The sequence below is a fragment of the Periophthalmus magnuspinnatus genome, chromosome 1 (assembly GCF_009829125.3).
Source record: "Periophthalmus magnuspinnatus isolate fPerMag1 chromosome 1, fPerMag1.2.pri, whole genome shotgun sequence".
Taxonomy (NCBI): Eukaryota; Metazoa; Chordata; class Actinopteri; order Gobiiformes; family Gobiidae; genus Periophthalmus; species Periophthalmus magnuspinnatus.
In genome coordinates, this window is record NC_047126.1 from 6,232,874 (window position 1) to 6,253,219 (window position 20,346).

Sequence of the window (20,346 nt, forward strand, 5' to 3'; positions counted from 1 at the left end):
ATATAGACTGATCTCCGAAAACACAGCGTTTGGTTTTAGGCTGCACATAAATGAATAGCTTTGCTGCAGGATGTTGGTGGAAGTTAAAATCTTCAACTTTTTATTTGGCATTTTAAAAGTTTGGCCCATGTTAGCTTAAATGTTAAACTGGAAGCAAGGAGACATTGTTAAAGTGTCAACAGGTACTTTCAACATGTCTTACGTGTCTTGCTCAAGGACACAGGAAGTGGGACAGTGGATCTGATCGTTTTACCAAAGATGTTTACGCTGAAAGTGGGATTCAAGGCACCGACCGTCAGATCAGAAGACTTTACCAACCGTCGACGGATGTTATTACACGCAAAAAGTCTAAATTGTTCGGAAAAATAATGCAATTAAGTTTTGGTTGCACACATTTTTGCAGCATGATAATAGCATGGGAATAACAATGTAAGTGGGATAATGAGTTATAGCACTGCTTTTCGTTGTACCCAAGGAAATACTAATCATGATTCAAGTTGATTTACTGTATTCGTTAAAGTAGAACGTCCGATGTGAACTGTAATAGTCAGTGTTTTCCATTAATACAGGAGAATATGGTGCCCTCCCCAGAGTCTAAAATAAACTGGACTATACTGGCGTAACAAAATGAGTCTTTGTTACTCGTTTTATTATGATAAACTATGATAAAAGAGACAACACTGGTCAAAAATGAATGGTTAAAGATTAGATACAGTAAGTGATATTTACACTCCACAAATAGAAACACATAAAATAATTAAAACTGTAGCTATCCTGGTTTCTTCTTAAAAAAAAAAAAAAAAAGACTTCACACTTCTCGCTGATGTTCATGTGCCATTGTTTAATTTCTTTTCACCTTCAAACTGTGAACGCTGTGAAACTAAAAGACAAATACAGAAAATTAACTCTAGTACATATAAACTTTTTAAATAAACACAAAAAACAAACAATTTTCACCGTGTTCTGCATCATGACCAGCGCTAGTTAAGTCTGATATCTTTCTTAGCACTTTTCGCATTTTTGCTCCTCTTTTTACACTTTTCGCAGCTACTATACTCTCTCTTTCTCTTTTTTTTTTTTATAACTTCTGGGGCAAACATGCGCTCACGTGACTCACAACGGTAACTTCTTTTACAAATAAAAGATATATAAAATCAATAAAATAAAGACAGCAATGTTTGACACAAATATAGAACAATAATTTTCAATGTCGGGAAACAAATAAACTGACATATCACCGTCAGCTACAAAAAATTAAAATTATTTGTACTATCATAGTTTTAACGAAATCTATGGAAAACACTGAGCAGGCACAAGTGAATTAATAACATAAAAAAAACAGTTTCACTTCACAAACCCAGTTCAATTGTGTTATAATGTTTATGTCGTCAAAGAGTTGCCCGTGTTTCAACTGAACCAACACATTTACATTACTTAAACTTAACTTTCTGACATGATTCCATAGAAATAAAAGATAAAGCCATACTTAAGAACATTATCCATCGAGACAGATACATTTTATATGATTGTCAAACAAAAAACATTTCCACGGAGACAAGCAGGGGCCCCGCCTTCAGCTCAAATATGAGTCAGGATTGTGGAGATGCAAGCCCTTACAGAGTAGTATGCATCTTTAAAAAACATCCTTTTATTTTAGTTTAGTTTAGTTTAGTTTAGTTTCTGGCTAAAAAGGTGCATGTTGGTGCTTTTCCACACTGTTCTCACGTATATATTCTGTAACCCGAGAAGTTTAGACACATACTTTTACCACTACTTCATACCTGTTGCTTTCTTTCTATATTTAGAAATCCTAAATCTTCAGCAAACATCTTCTACATCGGGTCCTTCTGCTCCATCACCACCTTTTCTTTTTGAGTTTCTGTTGCCGCTGGCGACTAATCAGCAACAAATCCTGTGTAAATATCGCCATTATTCACGTTAGGGTTTATTGACTCTCCTGTCATTGAAGCGTGCGAGACGGTCTCCCACGGCTGACGTTTATCATACTGTAACTTCAACACAGGAATACTATTTAGAAAAACAGACTTCCACCTGCACGGGGGAAATGTGACTACGTGTAAACATTAGCACAAAAGCCGTCCGCTCTACCCCATCCATTTTCCCCGCGGTCGGACAGGCCTCTTCTGTCCTGCCTTCACCCTGTTTTCGGTTCACGTAGCGAGCGACTCCGGAGAGCGTTTAGTCATCTCCAAACTGCGATTCAGTTTAATTGATTCCATTGCTCACTCCGCTCCGATTTGACGCCGGATGCTAGCAAGGCCGAGGGAGCAGGTGCTTTTAAGCTAGCCCTGACCGCCAATATCTCACACCATTAGACCGCTATTCCGCCGGTAAACCATTCTTCAATAGCTGTCGCCGGGTTTAACTGCAGTTGTGCTCAATGGACAACCGCGGACTCCTAAAAACAATGTATTGCCGCTCTTATTTCTCCCGCTGGCGTGAACACAGTGGGGTTCTGGGTATAGAGTCGAACAGTAAACAAAAGTATAGGGCAGAACGGGCAAGATTTAGAGCTCATATTTATGTGGAAGAGAAAGTGCGCTGGTTTAAACAGTGTGGATTTTGTCCAACTGTGCGTGTTTAGCAGCCCATCTCTGGGGAAAGCATACAACAGCAGTCAATCCTTTTTATAGGCGTTTTGTTCCAAGCGTAAGACGTTACAGTCAGCCAACGAGGAAAACAAGTTTAAGCGTTCTTTATTTTGAGTGGCATTGCATAAAAAAAAGCAGTTTGGTCAGTCGTTTTTTATGAATTTTACGAATAAGTGAAATGTAGGAAATGTTTTTAGTAACTACAGTCCAGCAAAGTGTTTCTTTTTTTTCCGCAACAGTGGTGTTTGTAAGAAAATGGTGTAGTGTTTGGCAGAAACATGAACCACTCTGCCAAGATTATTAAGAGTTTTAGGTTATAACACAAAAAAAACTGTGTTCATCATGTTCTTTTCTTTCTGCGTGATGTTCCTCAGTCTTTCAGGCAAATTAAAGCAAACGTATTACGCAAAATACGACTTTTCACAACTTTTGTCTCGTTTAAACCCTCAAATTTGTATCTGGAGTGATCTGTGCAAGTTTGAGAAATGTTTAATCTCTTATTTTCAGATGCCATGTTGCAGATCGACCCCCATTTTCACCGCCACCAGCACACGCCCACTGTTATGTACTTACTTCACGCGCCAATTTTGTTGTCTTAAATCGGTGATACGCGTAGGATTTGGCAGCGTCGTGTAGTTATTTTGGCACAAATGTAAAAAAAAATAAAAAAAACAACTCAGCTGTTTCGTTGTTTGCTAGAATAATCTGCAGACATCCATAGGAGGTGTCGACAACTTCCCGTCTCTCTGTTGTGACGACATTCAGCCGTCATTGGGCATTTTTAACACTGACGTCAGCAGATTTGTGTCTTTTATCAAGGATTTTAAATGAATGCTGCGATTTCAAATGTGCAAATTATAACATAACAATCCACGGGTGTCGTAAATAATAACTATATAGCAAACACAAGGGAAATATGTCTTCTTTAAATAAAAAAAGTGATTTATAGCCACCTGGACTTTCAAATATCATGACCACAATGATAATTTTCAAGCAATACCTCTTATTTGGTAATTATGCTCTGAAATACATTAATTTATTCTATATAATTGGACCATTATTGATTTAAAACACCAATAATGAAGTTAGCATTAGGGTTAGAGCAGGGGTGGGCAAGCCTTGTATTACTCTCTTATTCTCTGATCAGCCCTTCTGCAAAAATGAACTTATTAAAGAAAAAAAAAGGTGGATAGTGATTTCATTGAAGTCCAATCAAAGTACCAACGTTTTTTGCTGGCATTCAAATTAGCAAAAGCTAGCATACCTTTCTCTGAAGATGAGTTTTAAAAAGAATCCATTTGGAAAACAATTTGTACAATGAGCCTTGTATATTCAGGCTTTGCTACATGTTACAGGCCAAATCTCTAATGTAAAATAAACATATATATATTGGCCCGGCCCCTCTGTCAAATTTTAGAACCCGTCGTGGCCCGTGTCTCAAAAAGTTTGCCCACCCCAGGGTTAGAGGGTTAACTTTGTGTTTTTTGTCATTTAAAATAAGTTTCAGCTCCATTACGTCACTTCATCCCAGTGGAAATAGAAACCTGTGACTGTCCCGCACTAATCCAGCACCAGCCGTAACATATCATGACAAAAAAAACCAACAAAAACAAGCCTTTTCTCACTGGTCTGTAAATAATCTCTAATCCTATATGTGCAAGGCTCCGCTGGGCAAAAAGATCCACGTCAAAGAGCGCTGAGCTGGAAGGTGGTCTGTTGTTTTGACAAGTCCACTCTTAAAGGCTGCTGTGACGGACCTGCGGCTACTCCTCACGTGATGGTCCCAGGGGTGAACTGACAGCACCTATACATCATCACAACACGGGTGCCCCACGACGAGGATGCGCCTGGGTTTACAGATAAGGGATTTGGACGGCAGGGAGCAACCGCCTGGGGACACTACTGTTCTATATTAGGTTTCATTAAATATATTTCAAGATTAATATTTTGCCCACATAAACCATCAAATATGCCAAGTCTAAAAAAAAAATAACTAAAGCCAGAGGTGGAAATTCTGTTTAGATTTAGTCAAGTTCATGTGTTTAAAATTGTGCTTGCCGTAGTTTTCAGACATTTGGATTCTTACAGAGTGTTCATAAAATGTCTTTACAATTAAAAAAAAGAAAAACTGCAAAGGCTGTGAATAAGATATCTTAATCAAACTTGTTCTCCCGAAGCGTTTTACCTCATTTAATCCACCTCTATATGGGCTCCATTAGTCGCACGAAGCAGATCAAGACTGGAAGTACTGGATTTTTTTGCCATGTTCGCTGTAGCAGAGCCTCATCAGTGGCTGCAATCGCATCTGTATCTTTGGTTTTAGTTCAGTAATGTCCCGTATCTTTACTCGAAACACGATATCTTTAACATAGCCTCACAGAAAGAAGTCCAGAGGTGTGAGATCTGGTGAACGTGGTGGAATTGGTCCATCTTTTCCAACCCAACGATCTGGAAATGTTTAATTGTGGAACTCACGAACACGCAGACCCCAATGTGATTAAAAATTTTTATAACCACTGAGTACAAGAGAACAAACCTAATTAATATAGCTTATCAATTGCTTTTGTAATTAAATGTTTACATTCTAAAAAGACTTGTGTAACAGTACTCTTGTTTAGTACATAAAGGTTTTGGTTACTCAAAGTGTCAGCTTCATGTTAACGATATTAAATAATTTGAACACTCTTCAGATATAAATTTTGCTCATTTTGTGGTCTATCCTTTGAAAATACCAGATTTTGTGCATTATTAAATGTTTTCTCCTTAAATAGACATCAGCTTCAAGTTATAAACCAGATTCTAGAGCATTGTAATTACAAGTACAGTCTCCACACATACGAAAAAAGTAAAAAGTAATCGCTCAAACATCTACTTTCTACTTCTATTTAACGTCACACTTTCGATCGTCTTAGTCTTGCTTTTGTCATTTTTGGCTACTTGACCCATCTCTGCTCAAAATCACTGTAATACTCACATTTTTCTTTCACAAAACTCTAATTTGACAAGACTTTTTCAGTATTTGCACCATGTTTTGTCAGTGAGTGTGAGACGAGGCTCTTTCACCTCCGCTCTCCAGTTGAGACATGTAAAAATGTAACCGAGAGCCTATAAACATTTAAACTTAGACCCCACTGCATCTGACTCACAGTTATTAAGAACAGAACAAAAATAAATTACAGAAAAAGATCATGTTTTATCATAATATTGTATGAGTTGTAATTAAATGAAACCGGTTCCATCTCGACGCAGAGAAACAGAAACGCTTTAGAAAATTAGTTTTACTTAGAGTGCATTTGACAGATTAATATATTTTTCTAATTATTACTTGGTTTGGTAGAATAGTCCCTGCGGTAAATATTTATCATAGTTTTATAACAGTTAAGTGGAAGTTTGTGAGAAAACAAAAAGTTGGTAAATACAGGAAGTAGGAGTGGGTTCGAAAATGTTTTACATCTGTTCAAAATGCAGGAGCAATTTACGCACGAGGAAAACATTTTTATGACAGTTTAAATATTGATTTCACTAAATAAAAGTGTTGTCATTTATTTTTATTAGTCTAATCCATAAACTGTGTAAGGAAGTGGACTAAGGAAGTGTGACGTTACCCACAGCGTTTGGCGTTCAAATGAAGACTAGCAGTTGTACGGGCAAATTTGAAGCCAAGATGCATATTAGGAATTCCAACCGTGACTACCATAGCAACAAAAGAGCCAATCCGGAGCGAGGATGTTGAAGGTAACGCCCCTTCCCGCCCGCATCACTGGTTTAGCAGGGAGCAAGCGCTTAGCAATGCTGTCAATCAAACCTGTTGCTAACGCTAGCGGGAGTTAGCTTGAGGAAAGAAGGCGACTGATTTGTCTGATATTCATGTTCATATCTTGAGTTAAGCGTTAAATTAATTGACCATCGTCCATCAGTCTCCTCCGTGCCGCGTCTCAGACAAATTTACATAAACGTTTGATCGACTTTACAGTGGACGATCAGAGGAACTGTGAAATACACGCGAGTCACTATTAATTAAACAAGAGAGAAATGTGAGAAAATGTTAATGCCTGTGTGAGAAAAGTGTTTAAAGTGTGTGGTGAGGGGTTTTACAGCAAAAAACATACATACGAATTGTAAAAAATAAAGCTGATACTTCACGGATTTCGACGATCGCGGGTTATTTTTAGAACGTAACCCCCGCGATAAACGAGGGACCACGGTAGTAGCAAAATATCTGCTGCCTACATTTGTTTTATTTATGTGTTTACTTCCCCCGAGGTCCACTGAGGTACTTTTGAATGGCTGTTTTACAAGTTAGATTAAAACATTTCAGGCTTTTGGTCGTAGAAAAACAATTGGACGAGGTGATGAGAGCAGGGTCATAATGTCGTCATGCACTGCCCAGGGGCCCAGAGACAAATTCTGCTTAGGGCCCCCTGAAAGCGAGGACCGGCCCTGCTCGCTGAAAGATTTTTTATACATATATACAGTCTAAATCATAAATATTGTGTAATTTAGACAAGCTTTGGCCTTTGTTTACATTATGGTTGCTAGGTAACGTAGCTCTACATATGTCATACCTGCTGCCCACGTCCAACCAGGAAGTAAAACTAGAGTAACTTTCACCAAAATTACAAAACTAGAAAAGACTAGGCATTTTTTTATTTGTTTTAGTTATTGTAAAATCTAAAATCTACTTATGTTAGCTATGTTTTAGAGAAATGATCAGTCAAACTCAAGGCCCAGGGGCGAAATCTGGCCCACCGTGTCATTTTATGTGGCCGTGACAAGGTAAATTTAAAATGTCAGTCTGTCGGTAAATAGGCGGTTACACAGTCATATTTTTATATTTTTATGAAATTGAGTTTGACACCCCTGGTCTAACTTTAAAGTCTGTAAGGGAATAATTTAACCTTTTAGACAAATAACAGTTAATGTCATAAACGCTAAAATGATGTAAAAGGCAGACAGAATCTATGGGTATTACACTGTTACTATTCCTAAGACGACTTTAAATACTCTTGTGGGAAAAGCTAACTATCCTTGGTAACTTTATACTTTAGGTACACACTTTATAAATACATTGTTATTTGTGTGGCATCGCGATAAGAACGTACCTTATAAGTCAGGCTCTCTTGAAATCTTTGGCTGAAAGAAAACACAAAATAATTCTATGTTAGGAAGTGGTGATTAAAACATAAAATTGCATCTGTTTTGTATATGGCTTTGGAACAACACTATTTGAAGTTTGAACTCTGGGAAAACAAACCGATTTGTTGTAGTAGCAAATGTAATCCTATATGCAAACACAAGTAGGGCTAATTTGCTGTAATAGAACGCAATCATGTCTGGGAACGGGGGGATTTTTTAAGGCCGTGTTTTGTTGTGACCTGGGAGCAAAGTGTGCACATCGAGCTAATTAAAAAACAACAAATGAGAGGTCAGTGGATGGTAGGGCATGACAATTAAGAGCAGAGAGGGGACTCGGAGATGAAGACGGACTGACTGTGTTTTTATTGACTCGGCAAATCAAAGCAACACAGAAAATGAGACGGGATGTGTGTAGAGGTGCAGGACATTCATAATATCACAGTTGTTATTTTGGAAGATATAAAGGGGATTCAAATATGGAAAACTAACTTGGGGTAAATGTAAAAAAAAACATATAAAGTGACATTTCTTCTTAGTTTTTGGGGTCATTTTAATGTCTAACCACATTTTGTGCAATACTCAAACAACACGTTATGCATTTTTGTGGCTTTAATTCCCTTTTAACCATTCTTTTGGTCACCTTGGGATAAGTATTTCACATTTTCTAACTTAAAATAATGTATGCAATGTAATGTGTGAGATATGAACCATCTCACACTCTGAGGACTTCAGGGACCGGCCTCCTGCTGGTCCCAGAGTCAGGACTAAACATGGAGAATCAGAGTTTCAGTTTTATGCAGCTAAAACTTTGAAGATGTGAGACAGACTCTACTTTGACAATGTTTAAATCCAGGCTCAAAACGCTTTTGTTTAGCTGTAATTAAGACTGAAAGGTTTTTATTCTGCACTCTTAATGTTAATTTTATGCTGATTATTTATGTTTTGATTCGTTTGTATTGTGGCTCTTACTCTTTAAAACACTTTGAATTCCGTTATACTATACAAATAAACTTGCCTTGTCTATGCATTTGGAAAATAAACTTCATAAACTTCACCTCTGTTTCAAATGAGGCGTTTAGGTGTTGAAGCTCCCTTTTCTGTCAGTAGTGAACTTAATTTGACCGTGGAACAACTCCGCTGATAGTTCATAGACTTTAAAACTGCACAGAAGTCGTCCAGATTTTCACCTATGACGTCATAAAACTGGCAAAACGTGAACAGAGATTTTTTTGAGTGCTCAGAGAAGGCAATTTTGGATTAATGGATTAATTAAACAAGTGTGAATGAAGCAAAATTACAACTACGTTTGTTTTTGATGACGATACGACACGATTAAAATCTCAAACCAAGACATTTACCGACACATTTTAGCACAATTCTGATGGATTATTGCCTTTGTATTATCAAAATATTGTCATCTGGACATCATCAAGACTTTTGTGAATATCTTACACTCGTAGCTGTGAAAAATGGGCAGGATGTGGCTGATGTAATTTACAAACTAACATCAACTTCAAACATTTTGCAGCAATTTCTACACTTCGATGGTTTATTTCTATTCTTCCTGTCCAGCACTTGCCCCTCAACCTCAACATTACACACACGGGACATTTGATAGATTACAAAAACATAATTTGTCATAAGAACAGCAGACATTTTCTCAAAGAACAGCCTCCCAATGATCAAAAACAATACAGCATTTGCTTGTTTGCGTTAGCTCTGTTGGGCTATGTCAGGGGTGGTACAGGGAGGGGTTGAAGCAAATTGGGCAGTTTAGTTTCACGGCTCATAAAAGTGTTGACTTCCTGGAATGTGTCCACCTGCGCAGTCCTCTCTGTTACCTGGAACATGACCCGAGGGTGCGAGCGTTAAAGTGGCAGGACCCAGATTGACACGCGGTTGAACGAGAGCCCCGCGGACACGGAGCTTCTTGTTGTTGTCTACAGCTGCGCTCGTATGAATGTCACGAGTTAATATTTTATGAGAGCTGAGCAGAGGTGAAGTGTCAGCTTAGCAATGGTGAAGTCAGAAAACGTGGAGAAAGTCGGTAAATATTTATACGCACACACACACACACGTCCACACGCTCACTCACAAGCAAGAAGGAACCCTCAAGGCACACTTTTTGGGTCACAGAAAATATTTAGTTTGTCTCCGCAGGCAAAGGTAGTTTAAGATCACAGCGTGTATCACAGGGATTTCAATATTTAGACACATTTTAATACCAGTTTGACATGTCTACTCATTGTCAATCTGGAATGTTTCTCACTAAAACGATCGGGAAAAGGCTGAACGTCATGACCAATATTTGAAGCAACAGTTGAACAAGCAGATAAATTAACCTTTTGTTACATCGAGTTGACAGAAAAGCACAGACGTCCTTCCTCTGCACGTAAAAAAAATACATAAATTGCCTGTATTTCTGTTTAAATAGGTTTAAGTACGTGCATCAGCCTCGTCATGTTTGTTTTGGTCCAATCTCAGAAGCACTGGTGGCCTGGGTTTGAGTGTAATAAGGGAAAGTGGTTCATTTAAGGTTTTGCCAAAGATTTGTTTAAAACGACCGAATTCACTTAAGGTCATGCTAAAAAAAAACAAAAAGAAAAAAAAAGAAAAAAAAAGTGAAAAAAATGCTTAAAAAATATTTAAATTGGTTTGAATATAACAACATGGAAAAATTAACAAATCAAACTGTACTTTAACATATTTTTCCTGAATTTTTATTTAATAGGACGCAAAAAGCACTGATTTAGCTGAATGACCCATACTTAAAGAAAACAACCTGATTCAGCCTGTGCTTAATAATCCAAAAATCCTCCTTTATCCAACCTTTATAACACTATATCTACATTTCACTGGTGAGACATGAACAAACAGGCAAAGTCAGAGTTGTCTCCTTGTTGTTAGTGACACTCTACCGTGTTGTGATTGTCTGCCCCTGACGGTGGCCGCACTGCTGCTATGGGAACAGGATCAACACCATTAAACCAGCACTTGTCTCAGCACTTTCTTGCCATTAGCTGCCCCTCTCTGCCTCTGCTGCCGCTTCAGTAGACGCTCCCATAAAATGAAATGTTGATGTAAGTGAACGATGCACATTGGCTTTGTTTAACCCTGAAAACTGTCCTGCTGCAGAGACTAAGACGGTAAGGAGAATCGCACTTTGGACACAGAAAGTTATAAAAATGTTCGAGATACATGAGACAGGAGCAAACAAAAACAGGTAGTATGTGATTTATGTTTAAAAAGTAGGATTCAGGAGTATTAAAGGAGACATAAAGCAAAATCAATGTTTATGAGCATTTAATGATGTTATAATGATGTCTCCTAATCATTAGCTTCTTTCAAGTTGTTTGCCTCAGATCCAGAATACACACTTTTTCAATACATGATGTGATGTGATGGTCATGGGTGAATTTCTAGAGATATTCATGGTATTGGAAAAAATAGAGTAAAAATGTATCACAGCGGGCGGGAAAAACATCTCAGATTTCTGCAGAATCAATGGGCAAAACTCTGTAAATCTCTGTAAATTGGCACTAAACTCTGTAAGCCCGAGGTGAGATAAACTTGATTTTATTTATAAATCACAGGTAACCAAGGAGCTCCTTAGTTTCATATGTGTCACTGAAATAAATTGGATCTGATTGCACGATCATGTTTGACCGAGCTTGAGACGCGACAGAAGACGTGGGGACCAGACTGACAACAATCTGCGTAAAAAATACAGAGAGATCATTCTGGATTTGCCAGGTAACCAAATTTCAATTGATTAGTCCTGCATTCAAAATGTAGTGCTCTGTTTTCACCTACCCCCCTATCTCCGCCCACTTTGGTTTACTAACTTATCCGTAGCAGGTCTTTTTTTATTAGTATCAGAATCGGTTTTGAAGTAGACAACAGTCAAACCAAGTGTTGTCTCTGTTTAAATAGAGAAAAAATCAACTGAAAAGCCAAGTCTTGTGTTTGCAGACAGAAATCTACATAACCAGGGTCTATTTGGGGAGTGGATACAGATACAGTATTGGTATTGTGTTTCGAGTCTTTTTGTACGTATCAGAATTGAGTTTGAAATGTTAGTATCATGACAACACAAAGTTAACTGTGTAAATGAGAGTGAAGAAAGACATCTGTTGAATAAGTTAAATGGTGAGTGTTGGGGAGTGGACAGACCTTCTGGGGAAGCTGAACTTGTTTGCGTTTTGTATGAAACCGTAGCAACAGGGGCTGATGACGAAGGCGGCGCGGGCGTGGACGCAGTGCTCCATCACCATGTCGGTAGCCACGCCGCACGCATGGAGGCCGACCTGAGAGGAAAGACAACAAGACGAATCAGCAAAAGAGCTTCAGACCCACAAAACATCCACCATTGAACAGACAACCAAAACTGAGAACTTTGCAGACACCACTCGATCCTATTGATCTGGCGATAATGGCAGCATTATTAAACACCCGTGTTCTTTCAGAGGAACACGCTGCAGGCGCCAAAGCAAACAGAATGTATTAGAGGTTCAGGAGTGAAGACACGGCTGCACCTGGAGACACATCGAGCTGGTAAACTGTGTGTGGAGATGAAGATTGAGCAACGCATTAGGAAGTTCTGCTCACAAACACATAATGAATAGGGAATTTGATTAAGGCTTTGTCAACAAGAACACCAAAAAGGTACATTTGGATGAAAGAGATGTATTATGCCAAACTGACTTTAAAAAGCTTTTAACCGTGTTATAATTGGTCTCTTATTATTAACACACTGGAAGTTGCATTAAAAGTGACACTTGTTTGAGTAAGTTTTTTTCCTCCTGGGTCATATATGACACAAAACGGACTCTTGTGAAGTTTAAGTCATGTTATAATGTTGTTACCTCATCAAAAACAGACCTGACGTCGTGTGTTGTTTCATTCACATGTTTGAGTAACTCTTTATTATTAGTCTGTACATCTCCAAAGCTCAAAATGCTCCGTTTCATCTGGTGATAAATTGAAAACTACTGCTTCATGACAACAGCTACTTTTTACCTTTTGTTCAGCAGAGATTGGAAATTCCAGGGCTCAAATTATCCAAATGATTCAAGGGAAGATGTATGGAGTTTAAAAACACAGTGGAGCACTTGCTGTATTACCACATGATGACATCACAATGTGGAACAGAGTGTTTTGAGAGAAGAACTCGGCCTAAATATGAAGGGTTTGTGTGTTAAACATGTGAATGAAACAAAACATAACTTTTCCCTTTCGCCAACTGCTCTATACTTTATTCTCCGATTTTTTTTAAACAATGAAACTATTTTCTTTTGCTACGACCCCTGCCTGGATGACACAGGGCTACACAGACTTCTTAATAATGACACACAACAAATTAAAGCGACACCATGTAACTTTCTGGAGGTGGCGCGTCACCTGTATGAATCCATAGAAATAGAGTTAAAAGTCAAAATCAAATTGTGCAACATTCTCCATTAAGACAGACAAACTTTATGGCGTACTGTGGAATATTATCGCCAAAGGAACAATATTTCCATGGAGACGAGCAGGAAGAGGCCCTCCTCCAGGTCAAATAAGAGTCAGGTTTGTGGAGATGCGAGCCCGCTTCCAGTAAGGACCCATTTTTGTCTGCGTTTTTAAGTACAATATAAACATCCAAAATGAAAAAAAAGAAAGAAACCAGGCATTTCTCTAGTCTATAGTCTACCTGACGGTGCTTTAAGGTCACTTTTTTGCAATTTTCTTTTACAATGCATCGACAACAAACAGCTCTGGGGCCAACCATTTTGCCACAGAATTTATAGGGTCTTTTTGTGTGGAGTTTGTTCTTACTTTTTTTTGTTTGAAACATGAATATAAATGAATATAAATCTTCCACGCGCCGGACTCCAAGACACGGAATCGATTTCCTCAAGTAATTATTTCACTTCACTCTACATTAAACCCAATAAACAATAAGCACAATGTTCTTCCTTCCTTTTCAATCTTTTTTTTCAAATAAATACATTCAGATGATTATTTTTCCAAGGACATTTAGACGTACTTACGATTCAAACAATGTCATTTCTTTCAAAGCCAGTACTATAAAAAAAACATTATAGCAGTATTAAAGAACAGTTTATGAGGACAGTTATAGAGACTACGCAGTATATGGATCAAACTCGAACAACGCCATCCAAAAGCAGCCTTCTTTTTTCATATGCTATGCTAACAGTTGTTTCTTTTATTGATATGTTGCTCAAATAAATAAAATAAATCAAATAAAGATCGTATGTATAGATTTCGCTTGTATAGAGGCTGGTATTCTCGAAACAATTCATCCGCGGGAGGACACAATGACTGCACAAAACCAATGAGTTCAATATCCACAGAAGTGCTAGAATGCATCACATCATTTCCCTTCGAGCATACATTAGCTAAATAGATTCTGTGTTAATGGCCCAAATAAAACGCATTATCAACAACATCCGAGTGTGACTCTAAAGCTAAAACAAGCCAACCCCAGCACAACGCCAAACTTCCACACTTCTTATTTGCACGCCGGTTGTCAGCCCGGTGTCAGCTTTGCCTCGCCTTGACAGCGGTGGCACCGAGTACGAGTTCAGACCGAGGCAGTAGGCGGTGCGGCTTCGGAGATAAAAGGACAAAAAAGCTCCTCCGAACGCGCCCGAAAACTAGTCAGGAAGTCACCCCAACTTCCGAGGCAGGGCTTGAGCGAGGGAGAAGTCACACGAGCCGAGGAAGTGTCTACTACCAGCGCAAGTACGAGGGTTTAAACAAAGGACAGGCGAAGGAATTCACTCATTTTTATAGAAGTTGGAGCACCAAAAATGAAGATGATATATGCAGAAATACAAAGAAAATCAAATAAATATATACAATTGCTGAATTATAAAGATAGGGGTTGTATTATTGTATTATTATTGTGTCAGAATTTTCAGTTAGCGTAAACCAGGGGCGTCAAACACATTTTCACCGCGGGCCACATCAGGAAAATGGCTGCCGTCAAAGGGCCAGATGTAAAATAAATGTAACTACTTTTTGTTAATTGTTAAACAACTTTCTGTATTCATTACTTCTTCAAGTTACAAATATTACATAAGCATTTGCAAAGATGTAAAAAATATGTCTGTGTGTCTCCTGATAAAACGACATTTTAAGACCATCATGCCTCTTAATTTACCCTGTCGAGGGCCACAAAAAATGATGTGGAGGGCCAGATTTAGCCCACGGGCCTTGAGTTTGACACATGTGGCGTACACCAATGGACATTTTAAGGTGCCAAATATGAAACTTGGGTGTTTATTCAAATATATTCTGACGCCATAGTAAAGTTGGGGACGATAGAAAAGTGTCTATCGTGCCATTTCTCATCTATCGTTTCTATCATTTCTAACCTAATTTTATCAATTATTACAGCAAATATATCAGTAAATAGCCTGTGACGATTGTGTTTTAGTGTTGTCTTGTCACTGTGCATACTTTGTGGTTTTGCGACATGACGCTGCTCTACGTTCTTTGATTCATTTTGGGTTCAAGAGGTCTGACACGGAGCAGAAGAAGGACATTTGCAAACTTAAGTATAAGACTATTCCCGCAGCCAATGCCAACACAACAAACCTCTACTATCACCTAAAGAAGGTCCACGAAAAAGAACACATAAGAATATAAAAAATCAGAGCTAAACCAAGTTGTGGAACAGCGAGGGCAAGTTGCGAAAAGAAAAACTATAGCCAGACAAAGATAAAGCAGTTTTTCGCACAAGAGAAAACGTCCCAGCGCCATAAACAAATCACATGTGCCGTCTTGTGTTAAATTTGTAAAGGGCTTTTTTTTTTTTTTTTGCTTTTCTACTTGTAGTTGAAAAGAACAGCTTTCGAGACCTCGTCCAAGTACTTGATCCATCTCTGCAATGGAACTGAGTGAGTGGGAACGGCTACAATACTTTGGTCACCGTCTAAAGCGAGATTGGTACTGCACCTGTACTGCACCTGTACTGCACCTGTACTACACCTGTACTACACCTGTACTGCACCTGTACTACACCTGTACTACACCTGTACTGCACCTGTACTACACCTGTACTACACCTGTACTGCACCTGTACTGCACCTGTACTACACCTGTACTACACCTGTACTGCACCTGTACTACACCTGTACTGCACCTGTACTACACCTGTACTGCACCTGTACTGCACCTGTACTACACCTGTACTACACCTGTACTGCACCTGTACTACACCTGTACTACACCTGTACTGCACCTGTACTACACCTGTACTACACCTGTACTGCACCTGTACTGCACCTGTACTACACCTGTACTGCACCTGTACTGCACCTGTACTACACCTGTACTGCACCTGTACTACACCTGTACTGCACCTGTACTGCACCTGTACTACACCTGTACTACACCTGTACTGCACCTGTACTACACCTGTACTACACCTGTACTGCACCTGTACTACACCTGTACTACACCTGTACTGCACCTGTACTACACCTGTACTACACCTGTACTGCACCTGTACTGCACCTGTACTACACCTGTACTGCACCTGTACTACACCCTCTGCACTAAAATATGTTTTTCATTTGTGACAGTTCAGTTAAATCACTTCAAAATAAAATTGGAGAAGAGCAAGCAATGAATTAGCTGTCAAACTTTTCAGAGAATAACTAAAAATGTACTTTTTGTTTTATATTTATTATTTTTCAAACATTCTACAGGTAATGAGTCCTATCAAAGGTCAAGAAAGATATGGATTTGACATGTAGACATTCTTTGTTAGCAGCTAAAGCATAAAAACAAGACGGATCCAAAAATAAAGGCAATAATTTGACACAGTTAAGCTTTGATACAAGTTAATTAAATGGTGAAATGGTGAAGAACAGTCTGTGCTGACAAAAGTTTCTAATTTGCAATCCTCCGCTGGTTGGTGTCCAAACACTTAACCTTCTGAGCCTTGTTGCCTCCTTTTTCGTCATTTTAAAGTGTAATGCATTATACAGGATTGCATTATTAATGGACAATAAATTCCACAGCCTTTATGTCATAATATTAATGGAGGACCAGATGAACCTCGTTGGACTAGACTTTATATTTCTTATCCTCAAAACTAATCTTAAAAACATCCCAATTCTACGCTGAGAACAAGCCCAGTGCAAAGTCAGTGCCAAAATATGTGACAACCCTCTTCTGAAGAAAAAATTAATTAACAAAGTCTCAACATATTTTAGCCCACGACATAATGCTTTACATTAGCCATGGAGGGATAATCCCTAATTATAGTCTGTAACCTTTCCCCCCCTCAGCTCCGCACAGCCAAAGCCTCAGAGGAGCACAAACAACTCATTAATTGCACATAAAAAGGCGCGTTACATCCAAACATAATAAACAGTGTTTTGCCTGTTAAAAAAGTCCAAACTGTTACAAAACAACAAGCCAAAATACAGATGAGACTGACAGTGTTCTCCTCAAGACCATGGACCAAAACAAACTCTGCACCGAAGTGAAAGAAACAAGCAGCGAAAAGTCAAGTGAGACTGTGATGTCATTTTATTAGACATAGATGTCCTTATTGTAGTTGATGTGGTTGTAGTTGTAATTGTAGTAGTCGTTCTAGTAGTTACTGTTGTATTTGTTGTAGTAGTTGTTGTTGTAGTTGTAATTTAGTAGTAGTTGTTGTAATTGTAGTAGTAGTTGTAGTTGTAATTGTTGTAGTAGTTGTAATTGTAGTAGTTGCAATTGTAGTAGTTGTTCTAGTAGTTATTGTTGTATTTGTTGTAGTAGTTGTTGTTGTAGTTGTAATTGTAGTAGTTGTTGTAGTAGTGGTAGTTGTTGTTGTAGTTGTAATTGTACTTGTAGTTGTTGTAGTAGTTGTAATTGTAGTAGTTGCAATTGTAGTAGTTGTTCTAGTAGTTATTGTTGTATTTGTTGTAGTAGTTGTTGTTGTAGTTGTAATTGTAGTAGTTGTTGTAGTTGTAATTGTAGTAGTTGTTGTAGTAGTGGTAGTTGTTGTTGTAGTTGTAATTGTACTTGTAGTTGTTGTTGTAATTGTACTTGTAGTAGTTGTTGTAATTGTAGCAGTTGTTGTAGTAGTACTTGTTGTAATAGTTGTTGTAGTAGTGGTAGTTGTTGTTGTAGTTGTAATTGTACTTGTAGTAGTTGTTGTAGTAGTTGTAATTGTAGTAGTTGTTGTAGTAGTACTTGTTGTAATAGTTGTTGTAGTAGTGGTAGTAGTTGTTGTAGTAGTAGTAGTAGTCGTAGTTGTTGCTGTTGTTGTAATTGCAGACACATTGTTACACAGTGCACCTTTAATATCATCTCAAATAGTAGCAGTAGTAGTAGTAGTAGTAGTAGTTGTTGTTGCTAGATTCTTTTCTTATTGATAATACTGTAATTTGTCATGAAATATCCAAAAAGTAAATTCACAAACATTGAACCTGATCATTTCTATGAGTGACAAGGACTCACTGTAGTACAACACAAATCTACATTTTAACTGTATTTACTCTAGTTGTCCCCCTCTGTATATGTCCCTATAGTCTCAGGACTCAATACTAAAACCCATTTTCATTTTATTTTTGAAAAAAGACTAAATCAAATCGAATCAAACATCGAGACCGAGAAGAAACAAAAAAACTATTATGATGTATTTTCACCCGGCCCTAATTCAGCCTGTTACAAGAGCCGTGACAAAGGCCTTTTATAAAACTACGTTCTCTTTCACAGTGTTTCACAGAAGAAGCATCTCAATCAGTTTGTCTCCAAATAATCACATTGCACAAATAATGGGGCCTTGCTATTGAACTGGTAATTACATCCTTTCTGTGAGCTCTATCTGGCCCTGAAAACATCGCTGCAGAGAAAAATTTTAAATCTCAAAATAATGGATCTTATGTACGCTTACGGTGTATGAATGAAAAACTCCAACACTATAAAAGCTAAACAACTGTAAGCAAAAACTGAATAAAAACATAAATCAGTGTATTGGCCAGAACATTCTAGACACACTGCAAAACTTATTTTTTTTTATTTTTTTCCTGGTGGACAGTCTGATACTTGGTTGTCTCCATGGAGATGTCATTGCTTTTAGATGGAGTAGTATGGCAGTATGGTATTAAACACATTTATCCATGGAGACAATGGGCTGGAGCGACTAGAAAAAGTTGTTGGCGAGATCTGTAGAAAGGGAAGCCTCGTCACAGTGTTTGTTTTTTTAATGTACGTCAGCAGTAAAGACACGTGTGATTGAATAAATGCGAGATAGACGGGTTTAATCCACTGTATAAGGAAGTGGACTGAGCGAGCGTGACGTCGCCAAAGACTTCAGCTCCGGTCGGCAGTCGTAGCGGTGAAAGCATGATTTTTTACTTTACTCTTAAACCTCGTGTTGAATACTTTGCGTCTTAAGCGTTGAGGTGAACTTGTTTCTCTGTAAGAACACGACACATACTTATTTTAAGATGTCTTCGCGGTCACCTGATGCTGGTATTCCTTCTCAGATTGATAAGACTGCATCTTTTTAGTGACTGCGAGCATCTGTTAGTGACGTATTCTACCTCTCTGTGAACAGCTAACTATACATCCCTTTGTGATCTTGTACGGACAGTATGTAAAATGAGTTAGTAAGACCTGCCTTCTATAGATCGTACCTTTATGGGGCTTTAAGTACTGGAAACTCTCAACTCTCTACCTGGTCTGCAATTCCCTTCACGATTACAGCGGCGAATTTTGACCCGATTTCCATATTTGCATTTCCGACCACGAGTATCATAGCAACCAAAGAGCCAATCTGGAGCGAGAGTGTTGGAAGTTAATGCCTCTTCCTGCCTGCACTGCTGGTTTAACGGAGGGGCGGGGCTTAGAAATGCTGTCAATCAAACCTCAGGGAAAGAAGGCTCCTCATTGGTCTATTTGTATATTGATTTACGGAAAAAAAATAGCCAAATAAAAACACCAGGATCATGTAACGCGGGTTTTAAGAGCAAAACGATGAGCCTGAAAGCAGCAGTAGTGGATAGAGGGATGACAGTTTTTCAACAGAAAGTGAATTGGAGCCAGAGTCGATGGAGCTGGAAACGCGCCCATGATCATTTCTTATTTGGAAAGCAGCAGCTAGCACGTTACCCATGTCCATTTATATATACAGTCTATGGTTTAATCTCGTACTGTACAACCTTCAAGGAAAAAGCAACAGCATCTTCATTTAGACAAAGAAGTGCCATATTCTCCACCTGTAAAGTTACACAGTGCATCTTTAATATCATCTCAAGTGCCAAATTATTACTCAGATGATGCACTGAAAGTCTGTATAACATTATATTCCAGCTTCAGTGTTTTAGAATTCTGGATATATCTTAAAGACGTACAATAGAAGAAGAATGATAGCCCTTTAAGCCGTACGCCAACTAATCAATGTCTGATTTACATACGGCAATTTTTCAGCAGACAGACATAAAGCAGACAACTTGGAAAATCAATTCACAGAATAGGGCCCTTAGGAGAAACCTATAATGGCCATGGATCCAATAAAACCTAAATCAACTTCATGCATTACAACTCCCCTTCCTTCAAGGTCTGACTCGACGCCGTCAGAGCTCAC

At 38.4% G+C, this 20,346-nt stretch overlaps 1 protein-coding gene across 2 annotated transcripts in view; it reads right to left on the minus strand.

Moving 5' to 3' along the window:
* gstcd (glutathione S-transferase, C-terminal domain containing) overlaps positions 1-20,346 on the minus strand; it is an 89,456-nt gene that overhangs the window by 7,440 nt on the left and 61,670 nt on the right. For both annotated transcript variants that reach the window (XM_033973248.2, XM_055223861.1), the window contains exons 9-10: positions 11,922-12,055; positions 7,715-7,745 (exon numbers count right to left, since the gene is read on the minus strand). In XM_033973248.2, the coding sequence (XP_033829139.1) occupies positions 7,715-7,745; positions 11,922-12,055 (165 nt within the window). The remainder of the gene's footprint in view (positions 1-7,714; positions 7,746-11,921; positions 12,056-20,346) is intronic.